At 43.0% G+C, this 22,983-nt stretch overlaps 1 protein-coding gene and 1 non-coding gene across 2 annotated transcripts; both read left to right on the top strand.

The window, feature by feature from the left end:
• The first annotated feature begins 382 nt into the window (after positions 1 to 382).
• Positions 383 to 455, top strand: TRNAV-AAC (transfer RNA valine (anticodon AAC)). Its single transcript has one exon. It is a non-coding gene; the product is annotated as a tRNA-Val (tRNA).
• Positions 456 to 15,753: 15,298 nt separating this feature from the next.
• LOC123752854 (uncharacterized) lies at positions 15,754 to 16,146 on the top strand. The gene has a single exon (XM_045734884.1). It carries the CDS (start codon positions 15,754 to 15,756, stop codon positions 16,144 to 16,146), a length of 393 nt encoding a protein of 130 aa, XP_045590840.1.
• The last annotated feature ends 6,837 nt before the right edge of the window (positions 16,147 to 22,983 follow it).

Below are 22,983 nucleotides of genomic sequence, written 5' to 3' on the forward strand. Positions count from 1 at the left end.
AAAGTGACAGGGGAGTGGGGCATGGTGCGAAGGAAGAGAGGATGGTGGAGTGGAGAATGGAGGGGAGGACGAGGAGACGGTGAATTGGGGAATGGTTAGGAGACCGAGGAGACGGGTGAGGGTGAAATGGTGGGGAGGACTGGGGGACAGGGAAGGTTGCTGTGGCTCAACAACGCATATGCGTTGTTGAGCCACAGCTACGCCTAGCCGGGTAATGCTAGTATTTATATATATTTGGGTACAAACACAATACTATTGTTTGTATACTCCACATACAACCGCTACAACACGATACAACTCAACACAGTGTTCGTTAACACAGTACCACTTGCCTGTGTTTACAAATGTTATCAACACACATTCACATCATTACTTACACTCAGCTCTCGTAGTGTAGTGGATATCACGTCTGCTTAACACGCAGAAGGTCCCAGGTTCGAGCCCTGGCGAGAGCAATTTTAGATTTCGTCATATCTATTGATTTCCAACAGCAAATCTATTCTTAAGCATTTGTGATCGCTTTTCAAATTTGTGCATCATTGATTTTGATATTGGCAAGAGTGCACCTGGCCAATCATACCATGACAAATTAGTTTTACAAATATTTAATAATTTGTTTGACGTGTTTAATATCAATTTCATGCAATTGATTCCGTGTGATCGATCCCATGTCTATCAATGATCCCACATCGTCAGTCCCATGCCTACCAATCCGACGGGATCGATCTATCACCCACAGTAAATTCCACGTCATCGAATCGTGTCTAATTTTGAACGTAAGATATTACTAGTCTAGCTTAATGAATAATAGTTACATCAAATGTGAATAAAACATTTAGTAGCAATATTGGTTTAAGTGAATGAAGCTCTGCTGGTTATAGTGAACACCGAGTTTGATGACATGATTGTGGTCTCAATAGGACCAGGACTCACTAAAGCACACTTACGAGTGTGTCCACTCTTCATTCATTTGCATTAATTACGGAGTTCACGAGCTCCAAAGCGCTTCGATCTCATCCCGAGGCCATTAATATTATGGATGACCTCGTTTAGCGCTTTGGTAGGTGGTAAACTTGTGTAATAAAGGTAGATCAACTATCATGAATGAGGTGTGAGGAACCCACTCTCGTAGGTGTGCTTGATGAGGCCCGTTCGCAATGGTTTGGAAATATTTGCGTCACTTAATTCCCAATGCGTGACCTCTAGTAGTGTATAAGGCGACAAACCAACTATCCTGGACAAGATAGTAAGGCGATTATCCCGGAAAAGATGGGTCAATTTAGCACAATTCCGTAGTATATATGTTTTAAGGGGGCATTAGGTTCCAATTTGCCCCAAAAATGTAATAAATGAAACTCGTTCGATTTCAATCAAACTTTTTTGGCAAGTTGTATATGAAAAGTGTTTCATTTGGTCCAAGTGTCAGCGTCGTAGCATAAATAGGAAGGGAGAAAAAAAAATATTGAAGTAGGTGTCAAAATTATGCCAAAATGGTCAAAAACGATTTTGAAACAAAAGTGTCAACTAAAATCATAGCTATGACTCTTTGCTATTACAACAGCATATATTAAACAAATATTATAATTAGTTTAATTGGAAAAAAAATAAATAAAAATAAATAGTTGTTTTTTCATTTTTTTTCTTTTCTTTTTATCGGACGATTTGCATGAAACTTATAAACCTGTCTGCACGTAAGCCTATCTGTAAGGGTGCCAATTTTGGAGAAAATTGGTTGATGTCGACCTCAGCCACAGATTTTAGAACCTTACGAAAATCACATTTCCATTTTTTATTCAATTTACATGAAACTTACACAGTATATGTGGAGGGCAAGTCTCTAAATTAATTTGATAGCTTTTTTCTCTAAGTTCACTTATTGATTTCATAATAGCAATAAACATGCCATATTTGCATAATTTTGGGGGGGGGGAACTTTGAAAATTTGTATTAGGAAAACTAAAGATGTTTTGGAAAATATCTATCTACCAATCCTTTATTATATGCTAATGTGTCAGAAAAGTGTCACAGAATAATTATATCTGAAACGTGTGTTTATTTATTCAGACTTGAAAATGTGTAAAAGTTGTTGAAAAAAATAATCTCCCTTTCTATTTACCCTAAAGTACTGAAACTTTGGACAATTGCAGCCCTTTTCATATACAACTAGTCAAAAAATATTGGTTGACATTGAACAACTTTTTTGCAACCAACCTGAAGGCCCCGGTTATATTTCGGTCGGAATATAACGATGCCAACACAGAAGACACTGCTCAACAAAACAGGCCTATTACACCTGATTAAACTTTGTATGTGCTTCGTTCCCCATTTATCCCCTTGCTATTCCCGTGCCTTTTCCTTTTTGTACTTGTTTTATCACATGACCCCGTACTGGTATAAATTAATGAGTTCTGTATTTTCTTTTCACTTGAAAATGAACCATGGTGGTTCGAAACGTTGTGCGATTTTATAATTAGTGAAATATATTCTTCAGTTATTCAATTATTTTCTTCACCTAAAAACAATATGACTTTTGGTGAACACCTCTTCCAGCTGAACCCTGAGGCAAGAGCATTACAAAGAGGGATAGAAGCCCTAAATCCGAAAATAGTAAATACGGAATATGCTGTCATATTCAATGAGACATGCATAAAAGAAAACATGCTGCCAGTATACACCAATATATATATATATATATATATATATATATATATATATATATATATATATATATATATATATATATATATATATATATATATATATATATATGTAAATATATATATATATATATATATATATATATATATATATATATATATATATATATATATATATATATATATATATATATATATATATATATATACCACCACTGGTTTAATTAAAGGGACCCATATCCACTATTTATAAAATAAATAGTGTTCAGAGAAGTCCTTGTGGATTCTCACTCAATACTTTAATCTTTTCCTCTCCTACCACCAATATTATTTTTTTTTATTTGATTTTATTGCAATGCTACAGTTTACAGAAAACACACACTTATATAACAATATAACAATATACCAATCAGTGTTCGAAGACCTCGTCCAGTTCCTCGGGGGTCTGGTGCGTACCCAAGATACAGCACGCATTTCCCCTCTGAACAGCGACACTGAGGCGCTGGAACATAAAACAGGCCGCTCTTGGGTCTCTAGTTTTCCCAATGAGTTCCTCGCCCAGCTCCTCCAGGAACTTAAGTGCACATTTACCCCAGGCGCCCAGAGTCTCAGAGCCTATTGGCACGAACCTGTAACAACGTTCTAGGTCCCTGTACTTGTTAGTTTTCTGGGTCTCCCTGAAGGAGGCCGCCCCGCCTCCCTCAGCTGCGCTGTAAGGTAGATAGGTATCAGCCAATGTGGATGCACACGTGTAGTCCCACACGACCTGTTTACCTTCCCTCCACGGCTGCAGGGTGACTCCATCTAGGCGTTTTTGGCTGTTGTCAGGTCTGCACAACTGAGGTTCCCTTTGTGCTGGGCATCCAGCTGAAGCCAAACTTCTCTTGATGATGTCATTGACTGCTTCATGTCTGGCAATCTTTCCCTGTGTCTTACGACATATGAGACCATGGCTGCCGTATTGGTCTGCCCGTCCATGGCCGCAAATACACCGGTGCTCGGTGGAGATAGGGGCGGCAAGGCGCAGAGCAACACCAATACTTAGGGTCCGATGGTCCAGGCGGGTACCCAAGGCGGAATTAGGGACTGCCAACAGGAAGTCCCCGGCATGGGGAGCTTGCACAGCTAGAAGACGCGCTTTGTCCTTCCTTGAAGCTGCCTCCAGCAATGATGTGGCGATGTTCTCCACTATGGGGCTATCCCATTTGGACTGTTTGCAATCATTTGGAAAAGTCGGTCGAGGATGAGAGTTGACAAGAGTGTCCCACTGACCGGCTCCTTCCGCGAATTTGGGATCATGAATCCCAATGAAGTCTCTTAGGTGTTCCGGTAGTATTTCCTTAACTAATTCACCTGTTGCACTGGTCGACTATAAGAATGCCGGCAATGCTAACTGTGTCGCCTTGCGAATACCTATTCCCCCGAGTCTAACTGGGAGCGTTGCTTGGTCCCATTGGTCATCTTGCAGGGAGAGGTTTAACACTTTCACGGTTATTGACCTTAGGAGTGTGTCATATTCTGTTAATTTTGGGCAGTCGAAGGAGGGAGCACACCTTAGGAAATAGGTCAGTCTGGGCAAAGCCAGGCACCTTGTGAGAAGGTACAAAGCATCGTGGGCGTTCAAAGCCCCTATTCTTCCCTCCATCCTCCTCAGGTCGTTCAGCTTTTCTTCGAGGACTACCTCAATGGCGCTCGAGCCCAGAGGTGCCCCTAGCAGCACACTGTCGGTGGGAGCGATCACTTGGCTCCTGGCAATATGGTTCGCACGGCAAGGCGTACTAGTTATGGCAGCTACTGGAAGGTAGTTGTGCTTTCTGGATTCGAGGCCCACTGGTGGGTGTTGTCCAAAGATTGTTAATCTTCCCTTGTGGTTTATGCAAGTATAGGCTTATAGCATGGACACGAGTTCTCTCACATTAACAGTGGCTTGATGAAAAACGCATAGTAACCTCTCACTTGTCTAGTGCCCTCGGGAGGTGGAGATATTTGAGGTGTATATATATCTCGAAGTCTCTACTTCTTTTGTAAGGTCTGATGGTGTAGTGGGTTAAGGCGTACTAGTTATGGCAGCTACTGGAAGGTAGTTGTGCTTTCTGGGTTCGAGGCCCACTGGTGGGTGTTGTCCAAAGATTATATATATATATATATATATATATATATATATATATATATATATATATATATATATATATATATATATATATAATCTTATATATATATATATATATATATGTCGTACCTAGTAGCCAGAACGCACTGTTCGGCCTACTATGCAAGGCCCGATTTGCCTAATAAGCCAAGTTTTCCTGAATTAATATATTTTCTCTAATTTTTGTCTTATGAAATGATAAAGCTACCCATTTCATTATGTATAAGGTCAATTTTTTTTTATTGGAGTTAAAATTAACGTAGATATATGACCGAACCTAATCAACCCTACCTAACCTAACCTAACCTATCTTGAGAGGTTAGGTTAGGTTAGGTAGCCGAAAAAGTTAGGTTAGGTTAGGTTAGGTAGGTTAGGTATTCGAAAAACAATTAATTAATGAAAACTTGGCTTATTAGGCAAATCGGGCCTTGCATAGTAGGCTGAAAAGTGCGTTCTGGCTACTAGGTACGACATATATATATATATATATATATATATATATATATATATATATATATATATATATATATATATATATATATATATATATTAGTATATTTTGGTAGCAGTATTTCCTGTAGACATATATTATTAAATATGACCGAAAAAGTAAGATTAATAATACTAACACGAATTTTCTCAATCTTTTGTACATTTCTTTTCACTGTTGGTGGTATTTCAAAAATCAATTCTCCAAAATTCATTTTTATTTCGAGTCTGACGCGACACTTGAGCGCGTTTTGTAAAACTTATTACATTATCAAAGACCTTAGTTTAAACATACACAACTGAATAGAACTTACACATCTCCGATTTGTTTATATCTACATTTGAGTGAGGTGGATGGGGTGAGGTGGTATTTAATAAGGTATTATTTTCATCAACACAAAACAGAACACGAAACAATGAGTATTGAATAGAAGTGATTGTAGAAAGCCTATTGGTCCATATTTCTTGATGCTTCTATATTGGAGCGGAGTCTTGAGGTGGGTAGAATATAGTTGTGCATTAATTGGCTGTTGATTGCTGGTGTTGACTTCTTGATGTGTAGTGCCTCGCAAACGTCATGCCGCCTGCTATCGCTGTATCTATCGATGATTTCTGTGTTGTTTACTAGGATTTCTCTGGCGATGGTTTGGTTGTGGGAAGAGATAATATGTTCCTTAATGGAGCCCTGTTGCTTATGCATCGTTAAACGCCTAGAAAGAGATGTTGTTGTCTTGCCTATATACTGGGTTTCTTGGAGCTTACAGTCCCCAAGAGGGCATTTGAAGGCATAGACGACGTTGGTCTCTTTTAAAGCGTTATGTTTTGTGTCTGGAGAGTTTCTCATGAGTAGGCTGGCCGTTTTTCTGGTTTTATAGTAAATCGTCAGTTGCATCCTCTGATTTTTGTCTGTAGGGATAACGTTTCTATTAACGTTATCTTTCAGGACCCTTTCCTCCGTTTTATGGAAAAGAAGTTCCTGTAAAATAGTCTAATAGGGGGTATAGGTGTTGTGTTGGTTTTCTCTTCAGAGGTTGCATGGCGTTTCACTTTCCTTCTTATGATGTCTTCGACGAAACCACTGGAGAAGCCGTTATTGACTAGGACCTTCCTTACCCTACAGAGTTCTTCGTCGACTTGCTTCCATTCTGAGCTGTGGCTGAGAGCACGGTCGACATATGCGTTAACAACACTCCTCTTGTACCTATCTGGGCAGTCGCTTTTGGCATTTAGGCACATTCCTAATGTTCGTTTCCTTAGTGTAGATTGCAGTGTGGAAACCTCCGCTCTTTTCTATGACTGTTACATCTAGAAAGGGCAGCTTCCCATCCTTTTCCATCTCGTAAGTGAAACGCAGCACGGAACTCCTCTCAAATGCCTCCTTCAGCTCCTGCAGTTGTCTGACATCAGGTACCTGTGTAAAAATGTCGTCAACATACCTACAGTATATGGCCGGTTTCAAGTTCATGTCGACTAAGACTTTTTGCTCGATGGTACCCATGTAGAAGTTTGCAAACAGGACACCTAGGGGAGAACCCATGGCGACCCCATCTACTTGCTTATACATGTGCTCGTCCGGGCTCAAGAAGGGTGCCTCTTTAGTACAAGCTTGGAGTAGTTTCCTTAGGATATTTTCTGGTATGTCAAGAGGAGTACAGGCTGGATCACGATACACTCTGTCGGCCATCATCCCGATTGTCTCGTCCACTGGTACGTTGGTGAACAGCGATTCTACGTCCAACGAGGCTCTTATTCCTGTGGCCCGTGTGCCCCGCAGTAAGTCAACAAATTCATTTGGCGACTTCAGGCTGAAGGCGCAAGGGACATAAGGAGTCAGCAGGCCGTTGAGTCGCTTCGCTAGTCTGTACGTGGGTGTGGGTATCTGGCTAATGATTGGCCGAAGTGGGTTTCCAGGCTTGTGTGTCTTGACATTTCCATACGCATATCCAGGTTTATATTCCCCAATAATCTTTGGCAGGTGGAGTCCTGATTTCTTGGCGTTCACAGTTTCGATTAGTTTGTTGACCTTTGCTTTCAATTCGGCTGTAGTGTCCTTCGTTACCCTTTGGAATTTAGTTTGGTCAGAGAGTATGAGGTTCATTTTCGCCAGATATTCGTCTTTTTTAAGAATGACGTATATTGGCGACTTGTCACCTCTCCTGACAACTATCTCCTAGTTCTCACGAAGGCTTTTGGCTGCCGCTTTAAGCTCGGGGGACAGTATGGTGCTTCTGTAATTGCCTCGATTCTTTCCTCCTTCCGCAATAAGTTCTGCTTGTAAGGTATCTTTGGTAGTGACCTTCTTTTGTGTCTCGAGGTCGAATATGTCGTCCAACAGAATTTCCAACTCCACTTTCCGGGCCATCTCACTCAGTCTGGACATAACGTGGCAGTTTATACCCTTTCCACGACCAAGAGATGGCTTCCTGAACCTTGCAGGAATTAACTTCACTGAGGACCAAGTCACTCTCCTAAATCTGGGCATAAACTGTCACGTTATGTTAATGAAAACTTGGCTTATTAGGCAAATCGGGCCTTGCATAGTAGGCTGAGGAGTGCGTTCTGTCGTACCTAGTAGCCAGAACGCACTCCTCAGCCTACTATGCAAGGCCCGATTTGCCTAATAAGCCAAGTTTTCATGAATTAATTGTTTTTCGACTACCTAACCTAACCTAACCTAACTTTTTCGGCTACCTAACCTAACCTAACCTGTAAAAATAGGTTAGGCTAGGTTAGGTAGGGTTGGTTAGGTTCGGTCATATATCTACGTTAATTTTAACTCCAATAAAAATAAATTGACCTCATACATAATTAAATGGGTAGCTTCATCATTTCATAAGAACAAAATTAGAGAAAATATATTAATTGAGGAAAACTTGGCTTATTAGGCAAATCGGGCCTTGCATAGTAGGCCGAGAAGTGCGTTCTGGCTACTAGGTACGACATACATATATATATATATATATATATATATATATATATATATATATATATATATATATATATATATATATATATATATATATATGTGTATGTCGTACCTAGTAGCCAGAACGCACTTCTCGGCCTACTATTCAAGGCCCGATTTGCCTAATAAGCCAAGTTTGCTTGAATTAATATATTTTCTCTAATTTTTTTCTCATGAAATGATAAAGCTACCCATTTCTTTATGTATGAGGTCAATTTTTTTTTATTGGAGTTAAAATTAACGTATATATATGACCGAACCTAACCAACCCTACCTAACCTAACCTAACCTATCTTCATAGGTTAGGTTAGGTTAGGTAGCCGAAAAAGTTAGGTTAGGTTAGGTTAGGTAGGTTAGGTAGTCGAAAAACAATTAATTCATGAAAACTTGGATTATTAGGCAAATCAGCCCTTGCATAGTAGGCTGAGAAGTGCGTTCTGGCTATTAGGTACGACATATATATATATATATATATATATATATATATATATATATATATATATATATATATATATATATATATATATATATATATATATATATATATATATGTACATATTTATATATATATATATATATATATATATATATATATATATATACATATATATATATATATATATATATATATATATATATATATATATATTTATATATATATATATATATATATATATATATATATATATATATATATATATATATATATATATATATATATATATTTATATATATATATATATATATATATATATATATATATATATATATATATATATATATATATATATATATATATATGTATATATATATATATGGGTGTATACGGGCAGCAGGTTTTCTTTGAAACATGTCTCATTGAATATGACCGCATGTTCTGTATTTACTATCTTCTGATTTAGGGCTTCTATCCCTATCTAACTGTTTTCTTAGCATCAGGGCTTAGCTGAAAGAGGAGTTTTCCAAAACTCATTTTAGTAATTTGAAGGTGAAGAAAAAAGTGAATTACTATAGAATGTATTACACTTATTTATACAATTTACACAACGTTTCGAACCTCCATGGTTCATTCTCAAGTGAAAAGAATTTTCAGAACTGGTTTATTTATACCCGCACTGGGTCAGGTGATAAGACCATAAAGGTAAAAACATGGGGGATACATAAGGGATAAATGGGGGGGGGGTGAAGCACATAAGAACATAATAAAAAGGTAACTGCGGAAGGCCTATTGGCCCATACGAGGCAGCTCCTATCTACATACAAAGATTAATCAGGTGTAATTGGCCTGTTATGTTGAACAGTGTGTTTTGTGTAGGCATCGTTATGTTCTGGTCTTGTCCTTACTCTCATGGTGGGTAGAGTAAATAGTTCCGTGATTTGGGTGTTCATGGTGTCACGTGGGGGGTGGGGTGGTCCGGGGCTCTGCTAACACTTAACTGCTAGGGGCTCAAAAGACCCAAATACTCAGCCCCTCCGACTCCCGGGATTCACCGGAGCCTCCCTGGTCACACGGGAGAGGACCAACAATGCCCACCTCCGCAGGTCTTTGCTTCCAAGATTCTCGGTGGATGTGACCCCAGTCACAGCTAGGCCTGCCCGCCGCACCTTCCAGACCTCAACGTCCAGCCAGCGGCGCCGCCCAGCGTCGTCGCCGACTATTTTCCAAGTTTGGCACTTCTCTGCTCAATGAACTTGGTTCCTCTTTGCTTCCCAGAAGCGCAGGGTCTCCAATAACTATGGTGGGCTGCGATGGCTAGTTCAATCCACTGAATAAGGCTTGCAGAGCCTCCAATCCTTGAGAGCAGACTGAGGCGCGTCCTGTCGCTTCCAAGGTCAGACCAACTCTGACGTTAGCGCCGCCCGGGGCACTCGGTGACGTCATGGCGGGCCCTGATTGGTCTCCCGCGACCCACGTCGGCCAATCCGCGATCGGCTAATGTCCCTTCCAAAAGGTCATATCTGCCGTAGGGGATACTCTTTCATTTTATAACAGGGCGCCAATTTTCCTTTATTTACAACTTATAATATAACTTCCTTCCATTAAATGGCAGCCGGTCTGGTCGCCACATATGTCAATAGACTCCCTGAAACTCAGAGAATCAGTAGGGAGAGCTGATATGACTCTTTAAGCCGGCAAACGAAAGAAATAGGAGAGGGCACCGTAACATACCCCTCCCCTTAAAATAAGAGTCATATCGGAAGAGCAGCACTCAAGAGGGCAACCTATACTCTTGCTCCCTCCGTTCCTGAAGTGTCACTCCTCCAGTTGGTGACGTGGCTCGTACCACCTTGCCAGTCACTTGCCTCATTATATCTCCACCTTGCATAGGAACGGGTGTGATGGGTGTTCCCTGAACACCTACAAGAAATCCTCTCTCCGTGGCTACGAGTGTACTCCCACGGCTCGTTACCACTGTAAGATTCAGTGCATGCAGCGCCTCCACCGCGTCGTGCACTCCGAGATAGTCTTGCATTTCCACTGCGTCCTACAGGTACTCCATGTTTCCTCTCATGATCTCCTCTTCGCCAATCTTCTCTCTTCTCGGTTCCTCTTCTCCCATAGGTGCGTTGTCTCCTCACAGTGATACTTGTAACCTGTACTCCATCCAGCAGCTTCATCTCTTCCACACTAGGCTTTTGCGATGGCCCAATGCCCCTCTGGTTAGGCTGGCGCCTATTCTGGGTGTACCTATTCCCTGCTTTCTTCGTATTGCCTTTCCTATACCACTCGCTCCTTCGTTCCCGACGAACATCTTCACTCCTCCATGAGATTCTCTTCCCTGCAGACGTCTTCTTCGGTTCGTGGTTGGGCTCATCCACTTCCCTGTGGCTCACCTCACTACGGTGGTTCATATTGCACCTACCCTTATTCATCTGGCTGGCATAGGGTGCACTGCGTCGTGGCTCCTCCACTCTGCCCCTCACCGCCGTTCGCTCATCCACTGAGCTTACTTTATTCACGTTTCTGTATGGAGGGAGTGCGGTCTGCAGCCTCTTCACCGCCCCAGGCGTTTGTACAGCTGCTCCTCGCCACTCCTCCACACGCATCATCAGGCTTAGTCGGAGGTCCCCGTCGGGGTTTTCCACAACCTCCGACGACCTCTCTGCACTGTCGCCCTCGTTGTCGTCGTCTCTGGCGACGTTTCCCCTGGCGAAGTCGGCTTCCTCTCTATCATCTGGAACGACCGATACCTCACCCGGCAGGGTTGTACCGCTGCTTGCAACATAGGCACTCCTGGCCCAATCAGGTTGTATCCTGCCTCCTCCGAGGTCATTACCCAGCACCATCTGTACATGCTCTAGGGGTAACTTAGGGGCTACAGCTACTATAGCTTTCTCGACTCCGCAATCGGCAATCAGCTGTACTTCGTGAAGTGGCAACCTATATTCCTCCCCCACACTGCGTATCCTCACCACTCCCACAGGTGAATCATTAAATTCCTTGGGGAGAATACTCCTGGTTACCATACTTATGTCAGCACCCGTATCTCGAAGAACGGCCACCTCCACTGGGTCTGACTTTCCAAACTTCACGTTGGCCTCGAAAACGAAGGGATGTTCACCCAACTTCATTTCCCAACCATTCACGTTGGGTCCACTATAATATGGGGTGTGAACAAACACTCTCTCCTCTTCCAACATTAATCCTACATTCCTTTTGGTGCTCCTCACACTTGCGGGCATAATGTCCTCTCACGCCACAGTTGTAGCATCGGCTGCCTCCCCTGGGCGGCCACTCGCTAGTCACTCTGGCGGTACTACTTGCAGACGTCCCCTGGGTCCTCCTTGGACTCCCTGTCGTCGTATCCGGGACTGCAGCACTTGCTCCCGAGTTAGGTCCACTGCTCACAGCTTGGGGCTTCCTCCCCGCGTCTCTTGAGCTCTTGAACCACGTTACTTCATCGGGCACACTACTCTTGAGAGAGTCCCCACCCGTCCTCGCTCCTCCTGAACTCCTAAAGTTCCCTCCCGACCTGGGGTAAGGCGAGTGTCTGGGCGGCCCCTCCCTCCTGATATGTAGTGCCTCCTCCAGCATGTCGGCTCGGTCCGCTGCAGCCTTCAGGTCCTTAATACCTGCTTCTCTCATCCTTACTCGCAACTCAGGATGGAGCACCGACATGAACTTCTCCATCACTATTAGTCGTTTGATATCATCCACCGACTCCGCTTCCTCCGCCTTCAACCATCGTAGGAATTTCCATTCCATATCCCTGGCGGTCTCGGCGTAAGTCTTTCCCGGCGCTCTTGTACACTCTCTGAACCGCTTCCGGTACATCTCCGGAGTCAGCCGGAATGAGTGGAGAACCGCATACTTAATCGCGTTATAACTAGTACACTCCTCTAGGTCCAGCATGTTATAGGCTTCCCGGGCCTCACCAGTCAACCTGCCCTGGACCAGAGCAGCCCAATCATCTTCTGGCCACTCCTTCAGAGTTGCTATCCATTCAAAGTGTTCGAAGAACGCCTCAGCTTCCTGTGGTTCGAACGTAGGTAAGTCACGTTCCCTTACCTTGGGGTCATCTCGCCGTGCAGGTTGTGAGGGCAGACCACGCTCAACGCGACGCAATTTGACTTCTTTCTTTGCCTTTATCTCCTCCAGTCGCAGTTGTCTCTCTCCTTCTTCCCGCTGCAGCCGAGCTTCTCTCTCACGCTCCTCTCGCTGCAGCCGTGCTTCTCGCTCACGCTCCTCTCGCTGCAGCCGTGCCTCTCGCTCACGCTCCTCTCGCTGCATTTGTGCTTCTCTCTCCTCTCTTCGCAGCTGGGCTTCCAGTTGCATCTTCATTATTTCTAGTTGCAGGCTCCTCTTACTACAGCTGGACCTTCCACTGCTCCCATGTTCACTGTGAATTCTCTCCACACTGGTAGGCGCTTGGGGTGGCTCTAGTCGGGACGGTTCACCTTGCGACGGCTCTCCTCGGGACGGCTCCTCTTGAGATGGCTCCTCTCCCGTCGCCTCCTCTCGAGCTGTGAGCTGTGCCATGATCTCTATCCTTCGCTCCGCTACCTTAGTCGTCCTCAACCTGATCCCAAAGTGGTTTGCCACTTGTTGGAGCTGGGCCTTGGTACACTCCTCCAAAATTCTCTCGTCCCTTGTGTCAATAAATTTCTTTACTTTGTCCTCCTCCATCTCTATATCATTGAGCATACACGACAGCACAGACAAGTTAGTAGGCACTAATTTCACCGTTTCAGTCCCTTAGCCGGTTGAGTAACAGTACTACTGAATTCACTGGCCACACTGTATTAGTACCCTGGCAACACTTGTCTTGAAATTTGGGCCACACAGTAGCTTGATCCGCGCTTCCTGGCGAAGTTCCCAGTTCTTGGCTACCGGGGTTCGAATCCTGGCAAGGTCGCCAGTTCTCTGTCACGTTGGGGGTGGGGTGGTCCGGGGCTCTGCTAACACTTAACTGCTAGGGGCTCAAAAGACCCAAATACTCAGCCCCTCCGACTCTCGGGATTCACCGGAGCCTCCCTGGTCACACGGGAGAGGACCAACAATGCCCACCTCCGCAGGTCTTTGCTTCCAAGATTCTCGGTGGATGTGACCCCAGTCACAGCTAGGCCTGCCCGCCGCACCTTCCAGACCTCAACGTCCAGCCAGCGGCGCCGCCCAGCGTCGTCGCCGACTATTTTCCAAGTTTGGCACTTCTCTGCTCAATGAACTTGGTTCCTCTTTGCTTCCCAGAAGCGCAGGGTCTCCAATAACTATGGTGGGCTGCGATGGCTAGTTCAATCCACTGAATAAGGCTTGCAGAGCCTCCAATCCTTGAGAGCAGACCGAGGCGCGTCCTGTCGCTTCCAAGGTCAGACCAACTCTGACGTTGGCGCCGCCCGGGGCACTCGGTGACGTCATGGCGGGCCCTGATTGGTCGCCCGCGACCCACGTCGGCCAATCCGCGATCGGCTAATGTCCCTTCCAAAAGGTCATATCTGCCGTAGGGGATACTCTTTCATTTTATAACAGGGCGCCAATTTTCCTTTATTTACAACTTATAATATAACTTCCTTCCATTAAATGGCAGCCGGTCTGGTCGCCACATATGTCAATAGACTCCCTGAAACTCAGAGAATCAGTAGGGAGAGCTGATATGACTCTTTAAGACGGCAAACGAAAGAAATAGGAGAGGGCACTGTAACAATGGTAGGTTGTTCTATTCTTATGTGAATTGCTTCAAGAAATTGTAATCTATTTGCATCTTGGGTTTTGTCTATTATACAGGTATTTTTGTTCAACATTTCTCTTGTTAGGGTGATGTCATGGGCTTGTCTCATGTAATTCCTGGGAGCACCGGATTGAAGATAACATGTCAAACGCCTCGTCAGCTTGGACGACGTCATACCTATGTACTTAGATTCAAGGTTACATTCTTCGTTGGGGCAAGTGTACATGTAACGCTTGACTGCTGTAGAGGGCTCTCCGTCGGCTTCGGGTTGTTGTTGATAAGGAGTTCGGAAGTTTTCTTGGTTTTGTAGAATATGATCAGGTCTATGTTTTGGTTAGGAATAATGCTTTTTACTCCTTTACGGATAATTTCTTTCATTATTCTTTCCTCTTTTATATGTTCACTGTGCATGGTTGATTTGTAATATAATTTTATTGGAGGTATTGTGGTTTCTGTTCTAGGTTCTGGATTATACCAACGGTCCAAGTGTCTTCTTATAGCAGCGTTTATTTCCGCGTTGCTATATCCGTTGTTCACCAGTACCTGAGTTACTCTTTCAAACTCTCTACTAACGTTGCTCCATTCGGAGCAGTGGGTAAGCTCTCGACAAATATATGCATTGAGAACACTGGCTTTGTATCTTTGGGGGCACTCACTTCTACCGTTCAGGCATAATGGTGGGCTTAGTATATATGTTGGTGCTTAAAGAGGTTCCGGTTTTCGTTATTAGTACATCCCAGAATGGCAAACGGTTATTTTCACTATTTTCATGTGTAAATCGGAATACTGACTCTCTCTCTAGATGGCTTTTTAGATCAATTAGTTCATCTGAGTCTTTTACTATGACGAATATGTCATCTACATAACGGCAATATACAGTTGGTTTTTGTCTGCTACTGAAGACTCTGTCTTCGATGGTTCCCATATAAAAAATAGCAAATAAAACTCCTAAGGGGGAGCCCATTGCTACTCCGTCTATTTGTAGATACATGTCTCCTTGTGGATTGATGAAAGGGGCTTCCTTTGTACATGCTTCGAGAAGACTCTTCAAGTCTTCAGTACAGAGACGAGAGCACTCCCAAATTAGACATACCTGAGCCACACTTGAAGAGTCTTCTTGAAGCATGTAAAAAGGAAGCCCCTTTCATCAGTTTCCTGCGTCCAAGCGTTCGCGGCGTGCTTTGAGTCTGTCTCCTCCTCGTGGTGTGGCCTGGGCCGACGTCTGGGATTCTGGGGACTCCAGAAGTTCGTCTTCTGTGGATGATAATATGGACGATAGGGCCCACAGGAGTGCCTGCGGCTCCTGTGGGCCCTATTGCAGCGGTGATGGATTCTGCGGCAGCATTGTCGCCTGGCCCTGGTCCTGTATCTTCTCCGGCACCTCTGCATCCCCCGGTTGCTGGTTCCCCGAGTTGGGAGGTTGTGGCACCGGCCGAGGTTGCGGGAGAGGGTGGGGACTTGGTGCTGGTTTATAAGAAAGATTCTCTTCCGGCGGGTCCCGTGCCTCTGGCGTCCATGTCTGTGCCATATGGGCATCAGCCCTCGGTGATGTCGACCGCTGCGCAGCTGCCCTCTGCTCAGCCGTCCTTCGTTACTCCGGCTCCTGCAGTGTCGGCCCCTGCACCATCGCCCTCTGTGATTGTGTCCCCTGCGACTGTGCCCGCTATGTTGCCGCCCTGCAGTGCCAGGGCGGCAACTGAAGCTGACTGCCAGGACTGAAGCACAGCCAGCTCCTGTGCTTCAATCTCATGTGGTTCCACCGTCTATACCAAAAGCTCTTTGAATTGAATTGTTGACGCCGAAGGCGGCTAGTTTATTGTGCACCCCATACTCATCCTGTGAGCGGTAGCGCAAAAGCATTACAGAGGGCACAAAAGGTCTTTATCAGACCTCATCTTAGATTATTACATAAACAATTTCTTCAATCCTTCACACCTTATAGATACAATGTCAGTTAGTTACAGAGAAAGTGCTATTACAAGAGCTACATATTTACAGTAAGTCATCATACATTAATGGTAGGTCTTGTCGTTAATACATAATAGTTTGGCCAATGGGGATATTACAGAGTCATAGGGGAGCTTCTGTTTATTATTAGTCCTCACAATACACTACTTGTTTCTGAATCTCATATGTCGTTCATCTACTGGAAGCAAAACGTGGGTACAGTGCAAGGATTTCAGGTAATTTATCCATGGTAATAAGATAGGTTGCCATATCATATAGAGTGAGCTTAGATTCACCTCTAAAAGGCTCAATTTTACAACAATCCAAGATATAGTGTTCGAGTGTGTGTCCCTGCCTATGTCCACACACTTTACACTTTACTTCATCTAGATCCCTATACAAGCCGAACTGCCAGAGATACTTGTAGCCAAGTCTTATACGAACTGTGACAACATCTGTTAGTCTACTGACTTTGTTACTTGCCCCATACACATGTTTTACTTCACACATTGCATTGTGATGAACAATGGACCTACTAGTTCCAGTTTGCACTGTTCTACTTTCTTCAAATCCATCTAGGAGTTCTCGTCTAATGACACTTTTAAGGGACCTATTTGATAACTCAAGATTCCATTCAATACTGTCTTTATTTACTGCAGCCTTAGCAAGGGCGTCAACTTTGTCATGTTCCTGCATGCCAATGTGAGAAGGAATCCACAACATTTTTATATTTACCCTCTTGCTAAGTATTCTTAAATATCTACGTCTAGCTTCCAAGACAAGCACGTTATTACTTGACTGCAAACTGTTTATTGCTCGTAGTGAGGATAGGGAGTCAGAAATAATTAAGCTGTCTACTTCAGTGTTGTCAATAATTTCGAGTGCTACCAGTATCGCTACCAACTCGGCTTGCATTGTGGACGCCCAGTTACTAATTCGGATATTTCTTTGAATTATTCTGCCATCGGGCTGATGAGCAATAACAGCACTTCCTGCCCTCCCTTTAGCTGTATTGAGTGATCCGTCAGTGTATATGGTCTGTGCAATGTTGTTTTCAGCTTGTATATTGTGAATGTGTTCTATGGCTCTTCCCGTGACGTCCGCCCCCGTGGTGGAGGGCGCCGAGCTGGGTGTTCCTTACTTCATGCATGGACCGCGAGGATCACGTTGTCACTTTAACGCATCTTCGGAATTGTGGGCTTGGTGGGATGCCTACAGGAAGAAGTACCCACGGTGATTTTTTTTTTTCGTGTGTTTCTTGTCTGATTATTGTTGGGTTCTAGTGCTGTAGTGCTTTTTTCTTTTCTGACTGTATTTTATTGTTACCTATGTTTATGTTACATTTTGTGTATTGTACGACTTTTGCTTTCCTGTTCTACAGTTTGTCTATGTGTTTCTTGCTTCTTAAATGTAAATGATGCTGTTGCTGTTTTTCTGTTTTGTTGTATTTGTATTTCCAAAATAAAAAGAAAAAACAATGAATAGTTAGAAATAACTAGGAGCTGCCTCGTATGAGTCAATAGACCTTCTGTAACATCGACAATAGCTACGAAAAAGCGGTGTGTAACTATATTTTTATTAAATTCATTCCTGGTGTGCTAAAATGTGCCCTCCTTTTTTATTTTTTACACAAATTTCAAAACCATTTTTTCAGAAAGAGACAATCGTCTGCTGAAATGATTAGTTTCATATTATGTTAAATATTGCGTAATCAGTACATAGTTTTAGAGGGAAACTCCGCAGGATACTGAATCCATCAGCAAGCTCGATACAGAGATGGCTACACTGGTTACTGTACTGGAGAAGGTGACTAGGCCTTGAACTGGTGCAGGTGACTAGGCCCTGTACTGGAGAAAGTAACGAGTTATTGTATTGGAGGAGGTGACTTTTACGATGCAGGTATTTAATATAACTAATATTGCAGAGTCAAGACCAAACACTCTCTTTAATTGCTCAACCAGAGGATGTCTCGAACTGGTGATCCATTTGTGATATTGCTTAATGCTTCTAATGGAGCCTTGATAGCTTGGGGATCGAGGCGGGCACAGTTCCCATATCAACTGTGTCGAATAAAATTGTTTTATGTCATTCTATTTTGGTGTAGTTTCGAGATTTTGATCGATCAAAGTTCAAGAACGTGGAATGAGCTTAATCGTTACTCGTTTCCTCGAGTGTTTCAACTTGAATAAGGGGGGTCAAACTAGACTTAAAAATTTCTTCGTCATCTGCCTAGCGGGGATGGTAATTTGTGATGTTTTGATTGCAATCAAAACGATTCGTGAACCTGTATTAAATACAGCGTATTATCAGTGTTTGGGTTGCTTAAATTTTTTTTTTAAGTATTTAAACAGACTCAGATGCTAGATAATAAATAGCTGTCTTTGGTTATATATTTGTTTGGTTATATATTTACTGTAGCTGTGTTTGGTTATATATTTACTGTAGCTGTGTTTGGTTATATATTTACTGTAGCTGTGTTGGGTTACATATTTACTGTAGCTGTGTTTGGTTATATATTTACTCTAGCTGTGTTGGGTTACATATTTACTGTAGCTGTGTTTGGTTATATATTTACGGTAGCTGTGTTTGGTTATATATTTACTGAAGCTGTGTTTGGTTATATATTTACTGTAGCTGTGTTTGGTTATATATTTAGTGTAGCTGTGTTTAGTTATATATTTACATAGTTATGGTACCACGGTCAGAGTTGGAACTAAGTACACAGTCCATGTTTCTCATTAAAATGGCATCAAATTGATCCCCATTATAGTTATATTTTATATAATCATTCACAAGCTAATGTAAGGAGGAGGAGGCGGGTCCCTATCACTCCACCTACAGCGTCGAGGGGGACTAAACATGGAGTATTAATTAACCGGAGGAGCCGTGGCTGCTCTTATTATGTTTTTCTAAAATTTGCCATTCGCTCTATTTTTTGTTGCTTATTATTTACCATTATTCGGTTGTAGCAGAGAGTCATTGAGGAAATTTGTAAAAGCTATTGAGAACTGCTTAGAACTATGTTTGCTTGCTTTAAGACACCCCCATGACACACAATGAAAGTGTGTTTTGGGTTACTAAGAGGCAGGCGGCCCAGATTGTGGTAAATGTTTGTCCGGTTTGGAGTGGAGACGGGTTCAACTAAAAATGAGCACACAGGAAATTATTTCGACGTTCAGTAAACACTTACCGAGTGGTTAACTGAATGTCCATGAGCTCAATACTGGGTTGATGATAGTAGTATTTAATTTAAGATTGAAAAACTTTAAATTAAACAGAAATGAGGGCACGAAGTGATTCCCACTGTCCATAAACACTTACTGAGTTATAAACTGAATGTCTAAGCCAGCCAATACATGGTTGATGATGGTAGTAATATTTTAAGATTGGGAAACTTTAAACTAAACTAAATGACCACACATGTGGCAATTTCCATGTTCAGTAAACACTCACTGAGTTGTAAACTGAGAGACTAAGCCAGCCAATACATGGTTGATGATGATAGTAATATTTTAAGATTGAGAAACTTTAAACTAAACTAAATGATCACACATGTAGCGATTTCCGCGTTCAGTAAACATTTACTGAGTTTTAAACTGAATGCCTGATTCGGGCAATACAAGGTTTGTGATAGTAATATTTTATTTTACGATGGAGAAACTTTAAACTAAAAAATGAGGTCACATGAAGGGATATCTATGTTGAGTAAACACTTACTGAGTTGTAAACTAGATGGTTCAGCGATCCAATACATGGTTGATATTGTATTTAAAAAAAAGTATTTAGTAAACAGTTGATAGACAGTTGAGAGGCGGGCCGAAAGAGCAAAGCTCAACCCCCGCAAACACATCTATGTGAATACAACTAGGTGAATACTCACTCAAAGTGGAAATACAAAGTGGAAATAGATGAAATATTCACACGTAATAATAACAGAACGAGGAGACATGGGTGGAAACTGGAAATTCAGATGTTAGGAAGCTTTCATTTAGCGTGAGAGTAGTGGGAAAATGGAATGCACTTGGGGAACTGGTTGTGGAAGCAAACTCTATTCATAATTTTAAAATTAGGTATAATGGGGAATGGGACAGGAGTCATTGCTGTAAACAACCGATGGCTGGAAAGGCGGGATCCAAGAGTCAATGCTCGATCCTGCAAGCACAAATAGGTGAGTACTCACACACACAAACAGACGAAATGTTCAGACGGAATACTAGCAGAACAAGGGGGACAAGGGTGAAAGTTGGAAACTCAGATGAGCCACAGAGATGTTAGGACGTTTTCTTTTAGCGTGAGAGTAGTGGGAAAATGGAATGAACTATAGGAAGGGAAGGGAGCTATCAGAAAAAGCGCCAAGCCATTACGAGTATATAGCACTTGGAAGGGGTCAGGATAAGGATTTTCGATGGGATGGAAGGGAAGGAACGGTGGCCAACCACTTAAACGGTTGGGCACCATTTTATAGCCACGGCTACAAAATGGCTTTTCACTTAAGAATGAACCATGTAAGTTCGAAACGTTGTGTAAATTTATAATAAGTGTAATATACTATACAGTTAATTATTCATTTTTCTTTATCTCGAACAAAGATAACATTTGGACCCCTGTATGTACATCTTTCCGTCTGTGTTTATAATCCCGTCTGATTATGTGCGTACGTCTGTCTGTCCTTCTCAGTCTCTCTGTCTCACTGACTGAATTTTGTGACAGCAAATTCATTTCCAGGTTATTCGTCACTGCATAACCAATGGAGATGATGACAATAGACTGGGAGGTGTATTACCTTGTTATCTTACCATCATACACAACGCATATATGCTTCATACACAAAATATACACAACAACTGCAGGCGACGGACGACTTCTGAGAGTCAACGTGCGTCACAACTCAGTGATTGTTAGGCAACCCGTTCTCACACAAGACAGTACATATATGACTAGTGCTTAAAGTCAATATGTGGAATGTGATTTAGTACATATGTGATATATTCCCAGTTAACTTTTTTACCAAGGCTCAAACTCTTCCTCACGTACCAATTTACGTCTCACAGTACTCGTCCATCAACGTAGATAGCTGAATAGTCGTGATTGGTTCAATTATAACGAAAATTGTAGTTTTCAGGTCCCACATGGGTTGTGAAATTCACCTACTATTGTCCATGCTCTTATAATATTACAGATCAGCTACATCCTATTGAAGGCTCGTAGTTTTGTTTTGAGAAATATTAGTTGTTCTTAGTAAATTATAATAAGCACAATAAATTATTACATAGAATAAGTGCTTCACCAATCAATATTATATACCATAGTTTGTGCTTTAGAAATCTTTAAAGAATGTTTTGTAGGAACGCTAACAGAAAACGATGTTATGTTGGAATGTATATAGGGTAAACTACTGCAAACAGGATGGTATGGTGTGGATTATTGGAAACTATAGGATTAGTATAGGGTCCACTACCACCTGTTAGGTGGGTAAGGGGTCCAATAACACCTGCAGGATGAGTATGGGGGTCACATCCACCCACAGGAATGGTATGGGGATCACTTCCACCCACAGGAAGGGTATGGGATCCAATACCATCCACTGGATGTGTATTGCGTCCACTACCACCGACAGGATGGGTATGGGCTCACAACCACCCACAGGATAGGTATGGGGTCCAATACCACCCACAGGATGAGTATGGGGTCCACTATAACCCACAGGATGGGTATGGGGCTCCAACCACCCACAGAATAAGTATGGGGTACAATAACACCCACTGGATATGTATGGCATCCATTGCCCCCACAGGATGACTATAGGGTACAGTATCGCCCACAGGATTAGTATATAGGGTTCACTGCCGCCCACAGAGTCGGTATGGGGTCCACCGCCACCCACAGGGTCGGTATGGGGTCCACTACCGCCCACAGGGTCGCTATGAAGTCAACTACCGTCCACAGGGTCGGTAGGGGTCCACTACCGCCCACAGGGTCGGCAGGGGGTCCACTGCCACCCACTGGGTCGGTAGGGGGTCCACTGCCGCCCACAGGATCGATAGGGGGTCCACTGCCGCCCACAGGGTCGATATGGGGGGGGTCCACTACCGCCCACAGGATCGATAGGGGGTCCACTGCCGCCCACAGGGTCGGTAGGGGGTCCACTGCCGCCCACACGTTCGGTAGGGGTCCACTGCCGCCCACAGGGTCGGTAGGGGGTCCACTGCCGCCCACAGGATCGATAGGGGGTCCACTGCCGCCCACAGGGTCGATAGGGGGTCCCTTACCGCCCACAGGGTCTCTATGAAGTCAACTACCGCCCATAGTGTTTGTATAGTGTCCACTATCGCCCATAGTGTTATTATGGGGTCCACTACCCCTCATAGGGTCGGTATGGGGGTCCATTACTACCCACAGGGTGTGTCTGGGGTCTATTTTGGCAATACTGCTTTTCCAATCTCATTTGTTGTTCAATGTAAAATATTTGTTGCTCGACTTGCAACAATTTATATATATATATATATATATATATATATATATATATATATATAGTATAGTGCCTTTGCAATAATGTACCAATGTGTGTATTTTCATAACTCGTTTTAAATTGTTGAAAAATAAATAACT

This window comes from Procambarus clarkii, chromosome 14, assembly GCF_040958095.1.
Source record: "Procambarus clarkii isolate CNS0578487 chromosome 14, FALCON_Pclarkii_2.0, whole genome shotgun sequence".
NCBI classification, from domain to species: Eukaryota; Metazoa; Arthropoda; class Malacostraca; order Decapoda; family Cambaridae; genus Procambarus; species Procambarus clarkii.